This window comes from Halichoerus grypus, chromosome 7 (assembly GCF_964656455.1).
Source record: "Halichoerus grypus chromosome 7, mHalGry1.hap1.1, whole genome shotgun sequence".
NCBI lineage: Eukaryota > Metazoa > Chordata > Mammalia > Carnivora > Phocidae > Halichoerus > Halichoerus grypus.
The window spans coordinates 85285965-85303307 of NC_135718.1; the positions used below are offsets into that span (position 1 = coordinate 85285965).

The 17343-nt window shown below is 41.5% G+C and overlaps 1 protein-coding gene and 1 pseudogene across 13 annotated transcripts in view; one reads left to right on the plus strand and one right to left on the minus strand.

Annotated features, from left to right (window-relative positions):
• DISP1 (dispatched RND transporter family member 1) overlaps window positions 1–17343 on the plus strand; it is a 179284-nt gene that overhangs the window by 62947 nt on the left and 98994 nt on the right. For 8 of the 13 annotated variants that reach the window (XM_036109012.2, XM_078077818.1, XM_036109018.2 and 5 more), the window contains exon 2: window positions 15091–15157. Coding sequence is in view for 3 of the 13 variants with exons in the window: in XM_078077816.1 (XP_077933942.1) it covers window positions 15108–15153 (46 nt within the window). In the remaining 10 variants the exon portion in view is untranslated. Of the gene's footprint in view, window positions 1–15090; window positions 15158–17343 lie in introns of those variants that run through there. The other 5 variants (XM_078077816.1, XM_078077817.1, XM_036109007.2 and 2 more) reach the window with 1 other exon arrangement.
• Window positions 1291–1400, minus strand: LOC118546321 (U6 spliceosomal RNA; annotated as a pseudogene).

A 17343-nucleotide genomic window follows, 5' to 3' on the forward strand; every position in this document is an offset into this window, starting at 1 on the left:
ATCATTGATTTTAGTGTGAAGGTACTAGAAATTATCTAGTTCAAGCAGTTCATTATTTGGGGGAGGAAATGGCCCTCCACGTAGTTATGTAACTGCTCAGTGTCACATTGGTGGCTCATCTCAAACCTGAAATAGAGCCTGGGGTTTATGGTTCTCTGTCTCGGGCATCTTTCTTGTAAATAATAGACTTCTCACTACTATGTAACATAAGTTAGTGTCTTTCTGTGCAGATTTATCTAGGCAATATGTTAAATATGTTCAAATATGGGACATTGAGGGGCAGCCTTACATGTAAAATTGGGTTTAAAAAACAACTTTTCTGTCCTCCCTAGCGCTCACAGAGTGTTGGTTGCAGAGGGGGTTAATGAGAGGGAGGCCCACAGGGAAGGGGCTAGGGTCAGCAAGCATTTGGGAAGAGTCTGAACGTCGTCCATCAGGAAAGGGAATAAAGGTAGTTGTTGGGGGCATCACAGACTGCGTACGCTCTGCATCTAACACCAAAGGCATGGCCAGGATGGTAGTGAAAAAGGCAAGTTGCAGAGTAGTATGTATTATCCTATCAAAAATAAAATAAGGGGCGCCTGGGTGGCTTAGTCGTCAAGCGTCTGCCTTTAGCTCAGGTCATGATCCCAGGGTCCGGGATCGAGCCCCTGCATCGGGCTCCCTGCTCCATGGGAACCTGCTTCTCCCTCTCCCGCTCCCCCTGCTTGTGTTCCCTCTCTCACTGTGTCTCTGTCAAGTAAATAAATAAAATCTTTAAAAAAAATAAAATAAAATAAAACCCTGCATGTGTATGTTTATGTATTATGTGTTATATGTCTCCATATGAGGAATGTAGGGATATATACACACATATAACATATATACATATATGTTACATATGAGATGTTTATCTGTGAACGAGCATGGAGCATTAATTGTCTCCTGGAATAGGATCTGGAAACTTTGTTGTTTGTTTCTTTGTTTATCATTATATTGTTTAATTTGTTTCAAGAAGCATCTATTAACTTTTGTTATTAAAAAGACCTAATAAAGAAAAATTAAAATCAACCTATAGCTTTGTGTATTTATGATTTTTTAGGGTTAGGGTTAGGGTTGCTAGAGGTACTTGGGTGGATCAGTCAGTTGACCATCTGACTCTTGATTTCAGCTCAGGTCATGATCTCAGGGTTGTGAGATTGAGCCCCGCGTCGCGCAGGGCGTGGATCCTGCTTAAGATTCTCTCTCTCTCTCTCCCTACGCACCACACCCCCCCCCCCAGCTCACGCACGCACATGCTCTCTCTCTCAGAAAAATATGGGATGCTTCGTGAAAAATATTGGATGTCATCTGTGCGCAGGGGCCATTTGATCTTTTCTGTATTGTTCCAATTTCAGTGTTTGAGCTGCTGAAGCAAGCACTGATGTTGTTGGTAGTGCTTTTTTTTTAAATGAACTTATAACAGTGAGGTCCGTTAGTAGAATTTCCCAAAGAAGAAAATCATAGATTACCTGGCTACTGATTGGCTGTGTTTGGTTGGTTTCTAATACAGTGAAATTCTTCAGTAATAATATATACAGAAGGGAACATCTTGAGGATAATTTTCAGATGTGCTTTCCCTAAGATCACATTTTTCAAATGCTTACATTCTTCAGTCACATAATTTTAAGCATTTACATAATTCATAATCTTTTGTATTTAGCAGTAAACTGATTAAATTAATATATTTACCAATAAAAGATGAATGTTATTTCCATGTGAAACCAAGACTCAAATTCTCATGCCCATGATTTAATGAAGACTCAAACCTTCCTTTTGTCAAGAAATGAATTGCTTAGTGTAATTACAATTTTCATTTAAAGAAAGAACCACATAGACTCTTTGCATTTTGCAAATTTTCTTAAATTCAAAGGCTCTGAGCCTTCAATAATCCAAATAAGTGCAGATACCTTTGTAATTTTCCAACAGAAGGGATGCCTCACGCCTAAGATGTTGTTTGTTTTAAATCACAGGTACTAATAAAAGAAAAATATTTTTGAATGTAAATATTTACTGGAAGTTTGTTAGTCATAGGTCTCCCATAGCACTAACAAAGCCATTATTCACATAAAACTTAAAAACTAGTCAATTTTAAATCTTGAAGAAAAATACTGGTGACAATTTGAGTGTATTTAGGATGGAGAAAACAAAATACATTTTTCTTGGCTAAGGTCTGTGTGTGTAATCAGTTGGTCTTGTGGCAGGCTTTTATTTTTTCATTAAAGTAGCACAAAATTAATATCTTTAAAAGACCACGAGAGTGTAGCCAAGACCTGACCCAGCACTGCCTGTGGACAGGGGGTTCTTTCTCTCTGAGGAGCTGCTGAAGCCTGCAGGAACCATGAGCAGCTGATGCATAAACTCATAACTGAAGGGTTAGTTGACTGATGCTACAGAAGAACAAATAAATTACACAGGATGGAACAGTTATAAAGAAAAACAGAGAGGTCTTATCTTCTTGATCTTTCTACATTTTGAGGGATGGGAGCACCTAAATTCACATTGTAGCTTTTCAGATGAATCTGGTGTGGCAAGCCCCTCAGGAGGAGCTCCAACACCTGCTCCTAATACAGCTGAGGGAGAATTAGACCATTATCAGGCCAGAGGAAACCGTGACTGTGGTTTACTGATTTTGTGGAGCGGGTGCTATGAAAATGGAAAATGGGGGAGAATTCTGGGCTTTTAATGGGGTGGGCCGCTGGGGCAGTTAGCTTGGGCCTTGCACTTATGGAGGGCCCTAAATTTAAATTTTTTGCTCTATCTCTAGTTAAGGTTATATGTATAGTTGTATGTTTTTTGTCTCTGTGTTAAAAACATTAAACTATAGAATATACTATACATTATCCTAACTCTATTTTGGCTCTTTTTCATTCTTTTTCTATGTACTTGGAGCCTACAAAGAGTGAAAGTGGCAAGAACTTCTTTTGGCCTCTTGGAGGGACAAGGAGGCAGGAAATAGTCGCAGAAGACAGTTGGTAGATGCTTGTCATTATGAATTAAAATGAAGAGCTCTTGATCTTGCTATTGCATTTTAAGATATGTACATGAACGTAAGCTTGCCTGGAAGAAAACAAAAATACGTGAAAACAGCCAGGAGAATTCTGCAAAGGAGAGTCACTTACCTATCTAACTTGATCTATCAGATAGCAAAGGGGGATAATAACCTCTTAATGTTGTCATGAGAATGAAAAGGTATTTTTTATTTAAAATTCTTAGGATAGGGGTGCTTGGATGGCTCAATCGATTAAGCGTCCAACTCTTGCTTGATCTCAGGGTCATCAGTTAAAGCCCTGCATTGGGCTCCCCGGTGGGCATGGGGCCTACTTAAATGAATGAATGAATAAAATTCTTAGGATCGTGACTGACACAGAACAAATGTTTAATAAATTTCCTGGTTTGGATACTGATTTTATTTCATAGACGTTACTCACTTGCTCTGTGTATATGGGGAGAGGTTTGGTTGATCAGTGTTGGTGGGGCCAGAAAAGACTCAGCTTCTGGAGTATATAATGTGATGTATCTTTAATCGATTAAAATGAAAGGAGTTACCCGTATGTTGGTGAGCAGGTTTGCAGTTTCTGTGCACGGATTCTTCTGTGCACACCAGCAGTTTCACTTCTTAGTGAGTAATGCAAGGATTGGGGGCGCTGACTTCCCAGGCAATTGAAAGTTTCTGTGTAACTTTTGACTCCAGAGAACTTCACTACTAATAGCCTGCTATTGACTGGAAGCCTTACCGATTGATATCTTGTCAGTTAATACATTGTTGTATGTATTGTGTACTGCACTCGTACAATACAGTAAGCTAGAGAAGAAAAATGTTATTAGGAAAATCATAAGGAAGAGAACATATACAGTCCTGTCCTGTAACATCTGTGTACGAGCGGACCCATGCAGTTCAGACCCGTGTTGTTCAAGGTCACTCCGCTGGAGAATCACCTGCATGTATGGGAGGCAGAAATAGGTTCATTGAAGCACTGTCAGTAGTTGTAAAATACCAGAACTCCTCAGTGTCCACCGAAAGTGATAGGGGAGTGAGCTTAATGGCTCCACACTGTGGAATAAACCGTAGCAGTTAGAAGGAGGAAGTAGAGCTGTGTGCGAGCCATCACTTGGGAGTGGTGCACATGATGTGACGGCATTTACAGGAAGTTTGAGGACGTGCACGACGGTACCCTGTTGTGTATGGATACGCGTGGCGCAATAGTACAAGAAATACTTGCATATGAAAACCCCAGGTTCAGGATAGCGGTCACATCTTCGGCGTGAAGAAAGGGAATAGAATCGCGGAATGTTCCGCAGGGGAATCCACTTAAAGCAGTTTATGGGGGAAAAAAACGCAGATAAGACAGATTTTAAAGATGTTTATAAAGCTGGTAAATGAAGGCGTGGGCACTCGTTATATCCATCTCTTTTTCTTATGTTTGAAATACTTTACGTGCACACAAATTAAGATAAGTATGTGGAGAGACTGTAAAAGCAGCAAGGAGAGGGAGACAGTGTGGCCCCTGGAGTCAGAGGCACGGGTCTGTCCTCTCTGCTTCTTCGGACTCTGGCCCTCAGCTCCTTGCTTTACTTCTCTGAGCTTGTGACCTCATCTCTAAAGTAGGGATAATACCTCTGGGCACCTGGGTGGCTCAGCCGGTTAAGTGTCTGACACTTGATTTCAGCTCAGATCTCAGGGTCGTGAGATCGAGCCCTGTGTCGGGCTCTGCACTGGACATGGAGCCTGCTTGAGATTCTCTCTCTCTCTCTCTGCCCTTCCCCCTCCCTCCGCTCACACGCACACTCTCTTTCTTTCTCCAAAAATAAAATAATTTTAAAAAATAGGATCTCTAGCCCAGTTTGTTAGGAATTAATAGCATCCCTAAAGGGCCTTTTATAGTTGTTGATGCAGAGATGCCAAGAACTGGGAATAAGGTCTGAGCAACAACAGGCACCGTCCTTGCTCTTACATCACTGCAGAGTCTTGTGGGGGAGGTAGATCATCAGTTAATCACCCACACAAATGTAAATGACACCTGTAATCTGTGTCTTGAAAGACATGTGCAGTGTGATTCCCTCTGATAGGGGATATTATGGACCGCAAATCTGTGTCCCCCCGGATTCATATGTTGAAACTCAAATCCCCAATGTGTTGGTATTTGAAGATGGGGTCTTTAAGAGATAGTTAGGTCTTGAGGGTGGCTTCCTCATGATGGGATTAGTGCTCTAGTAAGAAGAGACAGGAGAGATCTTGTTTCATCCCCCCTCCGATGTGAGGAAACCAAGAAGGGGGCTCTCACCACAACCTCCTTCTGGCATGCTGGCACCCTGATCCTGGGACTCCCCAGCCTCCAGAATGTGAGAAGTAAATGTTTGTTGTTTGATCCTCCCAGCCTATGAGATTCTGGCTACAGGCCTGCAAACTGACTAGGCCTGGGGAAGGAGAGCTGGTTGGGGAGGTCCTGAAAGGCTTCCCTGAGAAGTGCCTTAGGGCTGGGCTTTGAAGAAAAAGAGCAGGAGCTCAGTGAAGAAGAGAGGGTAGCTGGTCCAGCCTGAAGGCACAGCCCCAAAGTGCTGCTGGAGGGTGCACAGTTAGAGAAGGAGCCCAAAGGAGGCCAGTGGAACGGGGTGCAGAGCTCCAGGGGGAGAGGCTGAAGACAAGCTACGAAGCTCCGAGCCAGCTGTGCAGCACTCTGAAGGCCCAGCTGGGTATCTGGGGAATGAAAACAGCAGTGAAAGACGATCTGGTAGACTAGAGTCCCTGAAAATCAGGGTGAACCAAAGACATTCTTGAAGGATGGTTTGGAAACAACTGTAAACAATGGGGCATTGTTAGGAAGTCTTACAAATCGATCTGCCTAGAGAGAAGGACCCAGAGTAATCAGAGTTTAGATGGCTTTTTAAAAGAAGATGAGAATTGAGAGGCATAAGCTGCATCCACAAACCCGTGGGTAGTTTTTTGAAACATCTGTGCGATTGGAAAAGAGTTTTGATCCTCCCTCCCTTACTCCTTTTTGCCAGTAGCTGTTCACCCTAAGGGGTCACTATCTTTAAATATAATAGAGTGCTTTGTGGTGTGCATTCCTAAGTTTACACTGTTCTACAAACACAGCTAGAGCCTAAAATAAATAGTGAACAAATACCAAGGACCTTAACAGTATCCTACATAGATGGTTTGGGTATAACCACTGTTACCAAAATGACAATGATATTCCTACTCATTGCCACCCCCAGCTGAAGTGCTTAATACATGAATGTTTTAAGTGCTTTCCAACATTCATGAGTTAAACAAATACTTGTTGAGGGTTCACTGTGCCCAAAGCACTGTGTGTGGTGCGTGATGGATGGATGCATGAGTTTATTGGTGTGCTGCTGCTTGCTCCCAAGATCACTCCCCTCCACCCACCCTTGGCTGTGGAGCTGTTCCCCGTGCTTTCTGGGGCAGTTCCTGTGTCTCCTCCAGCAATAAAGGGACAGCCAGAGAGAGGAGAGAAGGGGAGACGGTGTGGGCTGGGCTCCAGGCACTGGTTAATAAGAGAAAGAGATCTCAGTCCTCATTGGTCACATTTAGAGGGTGCTAAGGGACCAACTCATTCTGAAAACTGGCAGGTAACGGGAGAGAATCAAGGACATCAAGTGTAAGTTAAAAAAAATAGAGACGTATAAAGATAAACATTTTTAAATAAACATTTGGCATAAAATTCTGTTATAGGAATGGACCTTTTTTCAGCTGGTTCCCTGTTGATGGAGAATGTGTTTCTATTTTCTCCTCTTCCTCCTCCTTCGATAAATAGAGAATGGTGCAACAAATATACTTGTTTGTATTATTTTGATGAACTTTAGGTTAGTCATAGGGTAAATTGTGGCAATGGGATTTCTGGGTTAGAGGGTATTTTTAAAGGTGTATTAAAAATATTTATAGCTGTTACTGTGTTTCCTCTGGAAAGGTTTACTAACTTTGTTAGCTCCCATGGGTCTGACAGTGTCCACACCCACACCATTGTCCGCAGGGGTGTCGGCAGGCTTAAATCTAGCCTAGCTGAAAGTAAAAGTAGCATCTGAGTGTTTTGATCTGAACGTAACTTAGTTATCAGTAAGTTAATTTGCCTTTATTATTATTATTTTTTAACCTCACATTTTTTGGCTAATGCTTTTTATTCAGTTCTAATCCAGAGTCCTTAATTGTTTAATGCTTTGGTTGGCTCCAAGGTGCTGTGGGTCCCATTACGCTTACAGAGGTGTGGCTTCATAAGGAGGCGCAGTGGGTGTTATGGAAAGGTCTTCAGGGGAGGAGCTCTGCTCTGTGATTAGCTTCACAGCGAATCATATTGATGGGGTTCCGGAGCCGACGACGAAGAAAGAATTCTTGAGACGTTTTGGTGCAAAATGGTGGTTTATTAAAGCTCGGGGATGGGACCTGTGGGCAGAAAGAGCTGCTGCCCCGGGGTTGTGAGGGGTGACCGATTATATACTATGGGATTGGGGGAGGTAAGGGAAAAGGGAGGTTTCCAAAGAACTTTCATATGCTAAAGAGGACCTACGAGATACCAGAGGCCTTGCCATTATCAAGTTAAGGTTGTTTACCCCTCTAGCAAGGCATTAACATTAAGATAGTTGGGAGCTTCCTGGAGGAACATTACATTCTGCCCACTTCAATTATCTCTCAATGGGCTGCCGATTATAAGGGCATTTAATTGTATCTCCATTTCCTTTTGGAAGCTAGGTTATTGATGATAGGAATGCTTTGTTCTTGTAGATTGCTAAGACATTTGTAAACTGAGGGAGACTCCTGTCTTGTAGGATTGTGATCTCTATAAGTTAACTATTTGTTTTTCCTTTAGGGCAGCCAGGAGTGCCTTAGGAATGACACATATATCCCATGGGGGGAGGGGGTTGTGGGGTGTCAGCTTCTGCTTTGTCCTCAGCTTGCCTTCTTTTCCCTCATCAGTATGATATTCTCGGCACAGATACCCTAGGTGAGAGATAGGGCTTATAATGAGCAACTACAACACGTTATGGTAAAGCATTTTTGTAAACTCTGAAGTCATGTAGAAATACAGTGTTACACTTTTAAGAAGTTTACTTACTTTTGAAAGCAAAACCTTTAAATGTTTTTTTAATTCTTAAAAAGATCTTTTTATTTTATTTTTTAAAGATTTTTATTTATTTATTTGAGAGAGAGAGAGCACGTGAGTGGCAGGAGGGGTAAAGGGAGAGGGGGAGGGAGAATCTCAAGCAGTCTCCCTGCTGAGCGTGGAGCCCAACTCAGGGCTCAATCTCAAGACCCTGGGATCCTGACCTGATTTGAAACCAAGAGTCAGATGCTTAACTGACTGAGCCACCAGGTGCCCCTGATTCTTAAAAAGGGACCTTATGTGCTCTTGGAAAATTAATTTCAGGAAAGCTGATTTCTGACCTTTAATATTGATTAGCATTGTGATTTTATGTGTAAGGAAACTAAGTGTAAATACTTGCTTTCTGGGGTATAAATAAAAGCAGCATTTTAATTATTGTATGTTTATTTGGCAGCTCAGGATTTTGTTTTTTCTTTTCTTCTGAGCAAAGACTTTGCCCTATAATAGATTAGGGCCCTGATAGTTATACCTTTAACTGAAATTGGCTCGCTCAGGGAAGGACTTTTGAAGACCATTAGTTTTAATTATGCTTGTTAGTGTAACCTTTGTTTTAAAAGCAAAATCATTTAGTATCTTAACTGACAGTTCATTCTCTGGTAATAAGACCCCTGGCTTAGTTGTGTAGGAGGACCTCAGCGATACATCTTCACTTTCCCATTTCCTTTGCCGTATGAAACGTGTCGCGGGCTTTCCTCCCGGACAAGCACATTTCGTGTGCATTGGTCATACTTGAGTGTGTGTGGTGTGGGTTGTTGGGAAGTGAGAGTTGCTGTGTTGGTGAAGGAACTGAGTGAAATGCGTCCTGTATGTAGTGACTTCACGTGATGCCATGATGACTTGAATGACTGGTAGACAGACTTGGAAATTATATAAGGAATATCCATATATTATAAAATTTTTAATTTCTGTAAAATGCAATTGTCTGCATTTTCCCCTATTGATCATGAAGAATATTTTAAATATAAGGTCATTTTTATAGGACATAAAACTTAACAACAAAAGGAGAAGACAAAAAGCAAACTAGTAATACTATAATGTCATCAAAAATGATGAGATTGATATCCATGAATTATAAATTCTTAAAAATGATAAGAAGACCAAATTCTTCATAGACAAGAGGGCAATTCACAAAAGAGGACATATATATTATTAGCATATGTAAAAAAAAAGATTTACTTTTCCCAGTAATCAAAGAAATGTAAATTTAGATACTCCTTTCACCTGTTAAGATTTAACAAAAAATGTTGACGGTTTGTCAGAATGAACATTCTTGCCTTGCTTGTGGAGTACAGATGGACAGACCATGCAGCTTTACAATAAGCATCAAGACTCCACTGCTGGGAGTCTTAAGGAAATGACAACATATATGTAGAAAAAGTCATGTATGAAGGTTAATTCATTGAGGTTTCTTAATAGTAAAAATCAGAAGCAATCTAAGTGGTTATTAGGGGAATGTTTGGTTATGCAACCGTTAAAATTTATATTTATGAAGCTTAACTTGAGCACTGGGGAGGAAGCAGGAAGCACAATCCCAGTTCTGTTGTAAAAAGAGGAACATGGGCACATACACGGGCCTGTTGAGAGAGCATCCCGGCTTTGGGATCACGGGTGACTGTTGTATCAGTGTTCAGCGTGGCGCAGTGTTTCTTCAGTATGCACGCACTACATCCGTCCCCAGAAAGAGAGCGGACAGTATTTACTTAAAATCACTTCTGTGACATCTACCCATGCGAGGGAACGCAGTCTGCCTCAGCCTTCCTAGCAGGAAAAGGCTCTTTGTCCCAGAGAAACACGTGTAGGTTTTCCAAAGAGAGGGCAACACTTTCCTGTGTGAACTACTCAGGGATGACGCGTTCTGGGGGAAGTGTAGCTTTCCCGGGTGTGGAGGCCTTCTAGAAGAGTAGCAGGAGAGTGTGCAGGACAGGAGGCTGGTTTGACCTCACATGACTTCGAGAACTTACGGGCCTGCTGTGCCCCACTATAGGGAACTGCTCCAGCCCCTTTAGCACTGGAGATACATTCCCGTTGTGCACATCCATGGATTTTAAGGAAGGAACTGGATGTTCAGACAAGCGCTTCTATCTTTTCTTCTTGAAGTTCTCCTGACAGGGGTGAGGGAGGGGCCACATTTGCAGCTCCTGTCATGGATTTATTGACAAAGCCACCTGCATTGGGGTATAATTTGAGCTTGTAAAATTAGCAACACAGTATTTTCAGTTGTGCTTGAACGTTTTTACAGGTCATTGTACCTTTGGTTTTGGTTTAAAGGAAAAATACTACTTTGACACTCTTTAATTCTGGATTTTGAAAGGGACACAAAAGATGCTCCTATTTTGGGAAGAGTAAACAGGAACAGATTTTTGAGTGAGTACCTTCATATATATTTATGTGGGTTTATGTATCCAACATGTACACCTGAAATAAGACTTTTATCAAATTAAGCATTTGAGAAGGCGGTTAAAGGAAATTTTGAGTTGGGGACTTTAATAATTAACATTTAGAAAAACAGCATTTCTTTCTTTTCTATAGAATTAGAACCTTGACACATCTTTAAAGGAAGCACTACATGAGCACAGTTGTCTCACTTCCTTCTGCGACTGACATGGAGAATTTTCAGCTTTTCTTAATCCTTTCCATCATGGTCTTTTTACCATATGTGTTCATGTCGTAAGAATAAAATACTTGTGGGACGCCTGGGTGGCTCAGTCAGTTAGGCGTCTGCCTTCGCTTCAGGTCATGGTCCCAGGGTCCTGGGATCAAGTCCCGTGTTGGGCTCCCTGCTCAGCAGGGAGCCTGCTTCTCCCTCTCCCTCTGCTGCTCCCCCTGCTCGTGCTCTCTCTCTCTCTCTCTCTAATAAATGAATGAATAAAATCTTTTTTAAAAAAAGGATAAAATACTTGTACGTTGCAGATCATTTAAGATAAAATGTACATTGCAAATAAATATGATAATGTTATTTTGCAATGATTTTTCTCATCTTTTAAGATTTAGCTTCTAAATTTAATTCTTCCTTGCAGGCATGTGAATTTTTCCTTACTTCTCGAGGGCCATTCCAATCATCTACAGAACGAAGGAGCAAAACGCACTCTTGCTAGTGTAGTAATCTGGGAGTGGCAGATATTTGGGAGAACTCCAGTACAGTGGCAGAAGGAGGAGATTGATGTCTGGTGGGATCTTGTCTGCATTACATTGGAAAGTATCTTTGTCCAGAGAGGGAAGAAGACATACTGCAAATTTGCAGGCTAATGCAAAGGGACCAAATTTTTCTCTTTGTAACTTTGTGAATGGAGAAAACTGTTCTCTGTTTGTTTCCTTTGTTCTAGTTTTAAAACTTCCTATGTGTTCCACTTTTAGGGCATTTCCCATTTGTCTGACTCTGTTTTCCATGGAATTTGACAGAACAAAGAAAACATTTTATGGTGGAATTACATAAATTCCTTATGTTTCTATGACAGGCCAGACTCACTGGACATAAATGATGATGGCAACAATTGACAGTATGTTAAACATCAGCATGGGGTATCTGTCTAGGTACTTGGAAACTAACATACACTAGAGAAATTAAAAATATTATCAGAGAAGATAAAAAAAGATAAGTTTTCCAAAGGAATTTTTCAGAAAGAATGTCAAAGTCTGTCACATATAAAGGCTTTACTGAAATAGGTAAGATTATGACTGGACCAGCCTTTAGCAAGATGTCTCTGTCCGTACAGCGAGAAGACTTGTGGGAGGGTACAGTTAACTAAAGAAATGGCAGTTAAAATAAGGCAGGAGAATAATTTCATGTCTTTTAAACTGACATTTTTTGTTTTTTAAAGAAGAGGAGGCCCAGACCTTGTCAGGTTGAAGGATGCAGAGGGCAGTTTAAGTACTGTAAATATGGGGCACCTGGGTGGCTCAGTCGGTTAAGCGTCTGCCTTCAGCTCAGGCCCCACATCGGGCTCCCTGCTTAGCGGGGAGTCTGCTTCTCCCTCTGCCTTCCCCCGTTAGTGCGCGCGCTCTCTCTCTCAAATAAATAAAACCTAAAAAAAAAAAAAGTTTAAATACTGTAAATACGTTCATAGCCTCTGACCCAGTAATTCCAAGCATAAACATTTATCCTAAGAAAATAATTTAAAAGACTTAGATAGACACAGCTGCAACAGGAACCAAGGGTGTACACATGGACCAAGTGTTGTATAGAAACCTTATTTTTCCACTTTCAATATTGGTTGTTTAGAGACAGACTGTGCAGGAGTTACAAGACATAGGCGCTCAGCCACAAGCATGCAGAGGGCTGTTAATTCTACAGATGGACTTGTACACGTGCTTCACAAGGCTCACTGGAAATACAGCCAAGGCTCTGGAAAGGGGCAGTGTGGAGGGTCACGGTGCTGTATTCATATCGCCAACCTGGGCAGTATGCTAACTGTGCTTACAGGTAGACAAATGCCAGATGCACCTGCACCGCAGTGGGGGCCGGTCACACACCGTAAGGGGAGAGGGGATCTGATTATAAGGAGAGCCAGCAGAGTGACAGCTCTGAAGATAGGGACCCATCCTGTCATTCTCATCCTGGTGCCCCAGTAGAGGACCTGTCCTGTAACCGGCTTTCAGTCAAGGATTCATGTTTTGTTTGTCACTCTTTTCTTTAAACTGATTGCTGGTGCAGGCTTCCAAATTCCTGCCAGGTGACTGCACCAGAATCACTTGAGATGTTTAAAAACATAAATGCCTAGATCTCCATTCCCTGGAATTCTTATTCATTCATGTGGGCTTATTTTCACAAGTTTTTATTTGAAATAATTTTAAACCTTCAAAAAACTTAGAGGGGCGCCTGGATGGCTCAGTCAGTTGAGCATCCTACTCTTGATTTTGGCTCAGGTCATGATCTCAGGGTCCAGGGATGGAGCCCCAGGTCAGGCTCTGTGCTCGCTCAGTGGGGAGTCTGCCTGAGATTCTCCCTTTCCCTCTGCCACCCACCCTGTCCCCATTCACGCTACCTCTCTAAAATAAATAAATAAAATCTTAAAAAACAAACTTAGCAAGTTCCCCTTGACCCTTCACCCAGCTTTTCTTCATCCTACCTAACTATAGCACAATTATTAAAACAAGGAAATGAACATTGTCTTAATGCTATGAACTGATGTCTTAATGCTATGAACTGATCTACAAGCCTTATTTGAATTCTGCCAGTTTTCCCACTTATATCCATTTTGTGGCCCAGAATCTGATCGAGGGTCCCACATTGCACTCAGTTGTCTTGTTTTCCCCGTCTCTTTCTGTGTTTGATGATAGCCCCTCAGTCTTTATCTTCCACGATGTTGGCAGTTTTGAAGAGCACTTTGTGTGTGTGTGTGTGTGTGTGTGTGTGTGTGTAAATGTCTCTCAATTTGGGTATATCTGATGTTTTCTCATCATTAGAATGAGGTTATGCATTTGGGGCAGAAATACCACAGGAGAAAAGCTGTACACCTGTTAGTACATCATATCAGGGGTATATGATGTCACCAAGTCTTACTACTGGTGATGGTAACTTTGATTTCTTAGTTACGGTATCCACCAGTTTGTTTTACTCTGTCTCTGTGTAGTTACTATTTTTTCCTTTGTAATTAAGTATCTTGTGAGGAGATACTTTGCAAATATCCTGCTTCTCAACAAAAATTACCATTAGGCGGATACCATAGTAGTAATTCTTGCAGGCAAGAGCATCTGTGGCTTGATGACTTTGCAAATATCCATATTCTCATCAAACCACTGTCACTCTTGCCTGCAACAATCATTACTATGGTATTTGCTTAATTTTTTTATTTTTACTATTCCTTCCACATTCAGTAATTGGAAAGTGACTGTAAGGAAGAACTGTCCCTTTTCCCTCGTTTACTTATTTATGTCAGTATGGCCTCAGGAGTATTTATTTTACTCTATGGGTTTTCATCCAATACCATCATCAATTTATTTTCCTGCTCAAATAGTTGCAGCCTTGGCCATCGAGAACTCCTTTGAATTAGCTTTTGACTTCTCTCTGCATTTTTTTTTTAGCACATCTGTACTTTGAGACATCACAAGGTATTCTAGGCTTGTCCTCTATTTTTCCTGCAATGGCTTTAGAGCTCCAAGGGTTTCTTGTACTGGATACTTGTATTTAGAAACCAAGATCAGGGTGCTGGACATGCTCCCTGCTGCTTGGGTGTCTTTGCTTGTAGGCCCTTTGGTGGACAGAGCTAGTGAATGCACATAAGTATGCTAGCACAGCTGCACACATTCGTTTCAGTATCTACCTACCTCTGACTCAAATCCCGTAGGACAGGGTTCTTTCTAACGTCACTGCCTTTCTTAGTGGCAGCCTATTTTCTCCAGCAGTGAGAGACTTGGCACCCATTATCTATAATACATTTCCTTGTTTGTTCAAATCTTGTAGACACAAAAAGCAGTGATTCTAACTGCAGGCGGTTTTGTCCCCAAGGGTCATTTGGCAATGTCTGGAGACCCTGTCCATTGTCACAATTCAGGTGGGGGAGTGCTAATGGCATCTAGTGAGGACAGGCCAGAGACATCCTGACCTTCCTGCCATGCCCAGGACGGCCCCCACAACAGAATTAAATGGTTCAGAATGCTGGTAGTGCCCATGGTGAGAAACCTGGGGCATCAAGCGGTTTCAGAATGGCCAGCCTGTACCCCTATGAGAAACACATAATCTTTGTGTAGTTACTTTTTCTTTAGTCTTACAGTATTCAGTCAAAACAGTGTTACTGAGTTTATTAGGACCAGTTCCTTCCTCTACCTCCTTCAGTATGGTTGTGATGCACTTGTAACCCAGTTAGGGTCCTTTGTTACTGTCTGTACTCAGTTTGGGGTTTGGTTGATTGAATGTATGTTCTAAAAGTCAGACCAGTACAGAAGGATGTGCTCCAAAAGTGCAGATCTGTTTTTACAAGTTCCTCAGATGATTTTGATTTTCACCTTTTTTCAGAACCAATGGTGTAGCTCATGGGCGTTGAAGTCAGACCTGAATTTACATCCAGTCTCTTATCAGGTATGTAATGTCGGGTAAATTACTTTCCCTCCCTGAGCCTACACTTCCAAGGGTTGTCATGAGGGTATGAAAGTATACATGCGGTGTTTATCAAAATGTCTGCACAAAGTGGGAGCCCACATGAGAGCTGTGTTCATTCTTTCCTGTATCCGTTTAACACATACACGGGCGATGCTACCGTGTGCCGAGGCGCTATACTTGCTCCCCAGTGAGACAAAATAAGTAAGACCTGATTCATGCCTTTTAGGGGTTCACATTTTAGGGGGGCTCTTGGCAGTTTTAGAGTGGCCATTTCTTACATCGATGTGGAAGCTTTTCCCTAGAAGGCCTGACGGGTGCAGACTATGTATTTATCTCTCTGGTGAGCTGTTGTGGTAAAACTCAGCAATCTAGAGAAACAGATCGTTCTGTGTCGCCGACTCTCTCAAATAGATGTCATTTCAGGCTTCTAAGGATGTCTAGATAGCAGACTGTACGAAGTTGAACTCTCTAGGGAGCACCTGTATTCAGGTGTTCAGAGTTCTTGGATACTAGCCATTCAGGAGATTTTTTAAACATATATGAAAATGTTTTGGAGCAGTGCTTCTCAGTTTTAGTTTGTATACAGATCATCCAAGGATTTAGTTAAAAAGCGGAATCAGTCAGTAGGTCTGGACTGGGGCCTGGGACTCTGCATTTATAACAAGCTCCCAGCAGATGTAGCTGGTTGTGGGTCACACTTTGAGCAACAACGGTTATTACATGACTTTGAAATCACATTTTCTGGGGCATTGAATCCTAGTTCTTCAACTTATTAAGTATGTGCCTCTTACTAGTGATTGATCTCACTCTGAGCATATTGCACCTTTAGGTTATTAGCTATTGAAGTCACCGCTTGGATCATATCAGCATTTTAAATTTGTAGTATGTGAGGACAGACCTCTAAAAACTCATTGGTGGAATTGAAAAGCAAGTGTCATGATTTGGTATTGCAACTAACGATGTGCTTCTTCCATTTGGATCTACATACTATCTTTGGATTTTTCTTCCCCATGGTGACAGCCACTAAAACTAAGTACCTAAATAAACTGAAATTAGGAGCAGAGTTGTGTTATGTTTTGTTTGGTTTTGGTTTTGGTTATGTTTTGTTTTTGGGCTCCATGTGGAGCCCAACTTGGGGCTTGAACTCACAACCCTGAGATTAAGACCTGAGCTGAGATCAAAAGTCGGACACTTACCAGACTGAGCCACCTAGGTGCCCCTGTTTTTTATTTTATTTTTTTTTAAGTAAGCTCTATGCCCAACATGGGGCTTGAACTTACGACCTGACATCAAGAGCTGCATGCGCTACTGACTGAGCCAGCCAGGTGCCCCAGACCAGAGGTTTAAAAAAAAATGTATAGATATACACACACATATATATAATAACACTGCTCTTACTATGTTAATATATAAATAATAAATAAAAATGTTATAGTGAAACAGTTTTTGAACCATCAATCAATAAAGCAATACTTTAATGTATTATTTACATTGTCCTGTTAACGTCTAATTTGTGTGTTTTTGAATTTAACAAATGTTTTGGTACAAAAGTACATTTCTGTAATTTATATTCTAAATCGGGGGTATGTGCTGAGGAGTACAAGGAGTGGAAGAAAAAAGTTTTGATTTTACTGCTATGTAGCAGAGAAAAAATGACTTTCTTTTGAAAACAATATTGAGGGCAGATGTGAATGGTTTGCCACGGGGACTAACTAAAGATCCCTTCAGGGTGTTTCCAGGATATCTGACACTGAGAAACTCTTTGTGATCACTCCATGTAGTTTAGCTGGAATTGGGGGCCCTTCACTGGGATCTAAATGTCTGGCAGCACAACCCTCCCCTCCCCAAAACAGAGGGTAAGGGATCTCAGAATTTAAGTGACCAATTAGTGTATTCCATTAATTAAATGGGATTGACCTATTCCCAATGAACGAGAGTTCCAGGATCTTCAAAACAAAATAATTAATTAGAGGTCTGTGGCGGTAAGTATAAACGGATTAGCCCACCCTGGCATTGTAGCGAAGCGAGCTGCGTGGGGTCTCCCTTGTTCTCGGTCTTTGCCTAGACATTTCTGGCTAGCTGAGCCACAGTGCTCAGACTCTTTGACCTGTAGAACCTTTTACACTCTTTAAATTGGTTGAGGACCTCCGGGAGCTTTTGTTTATGTGA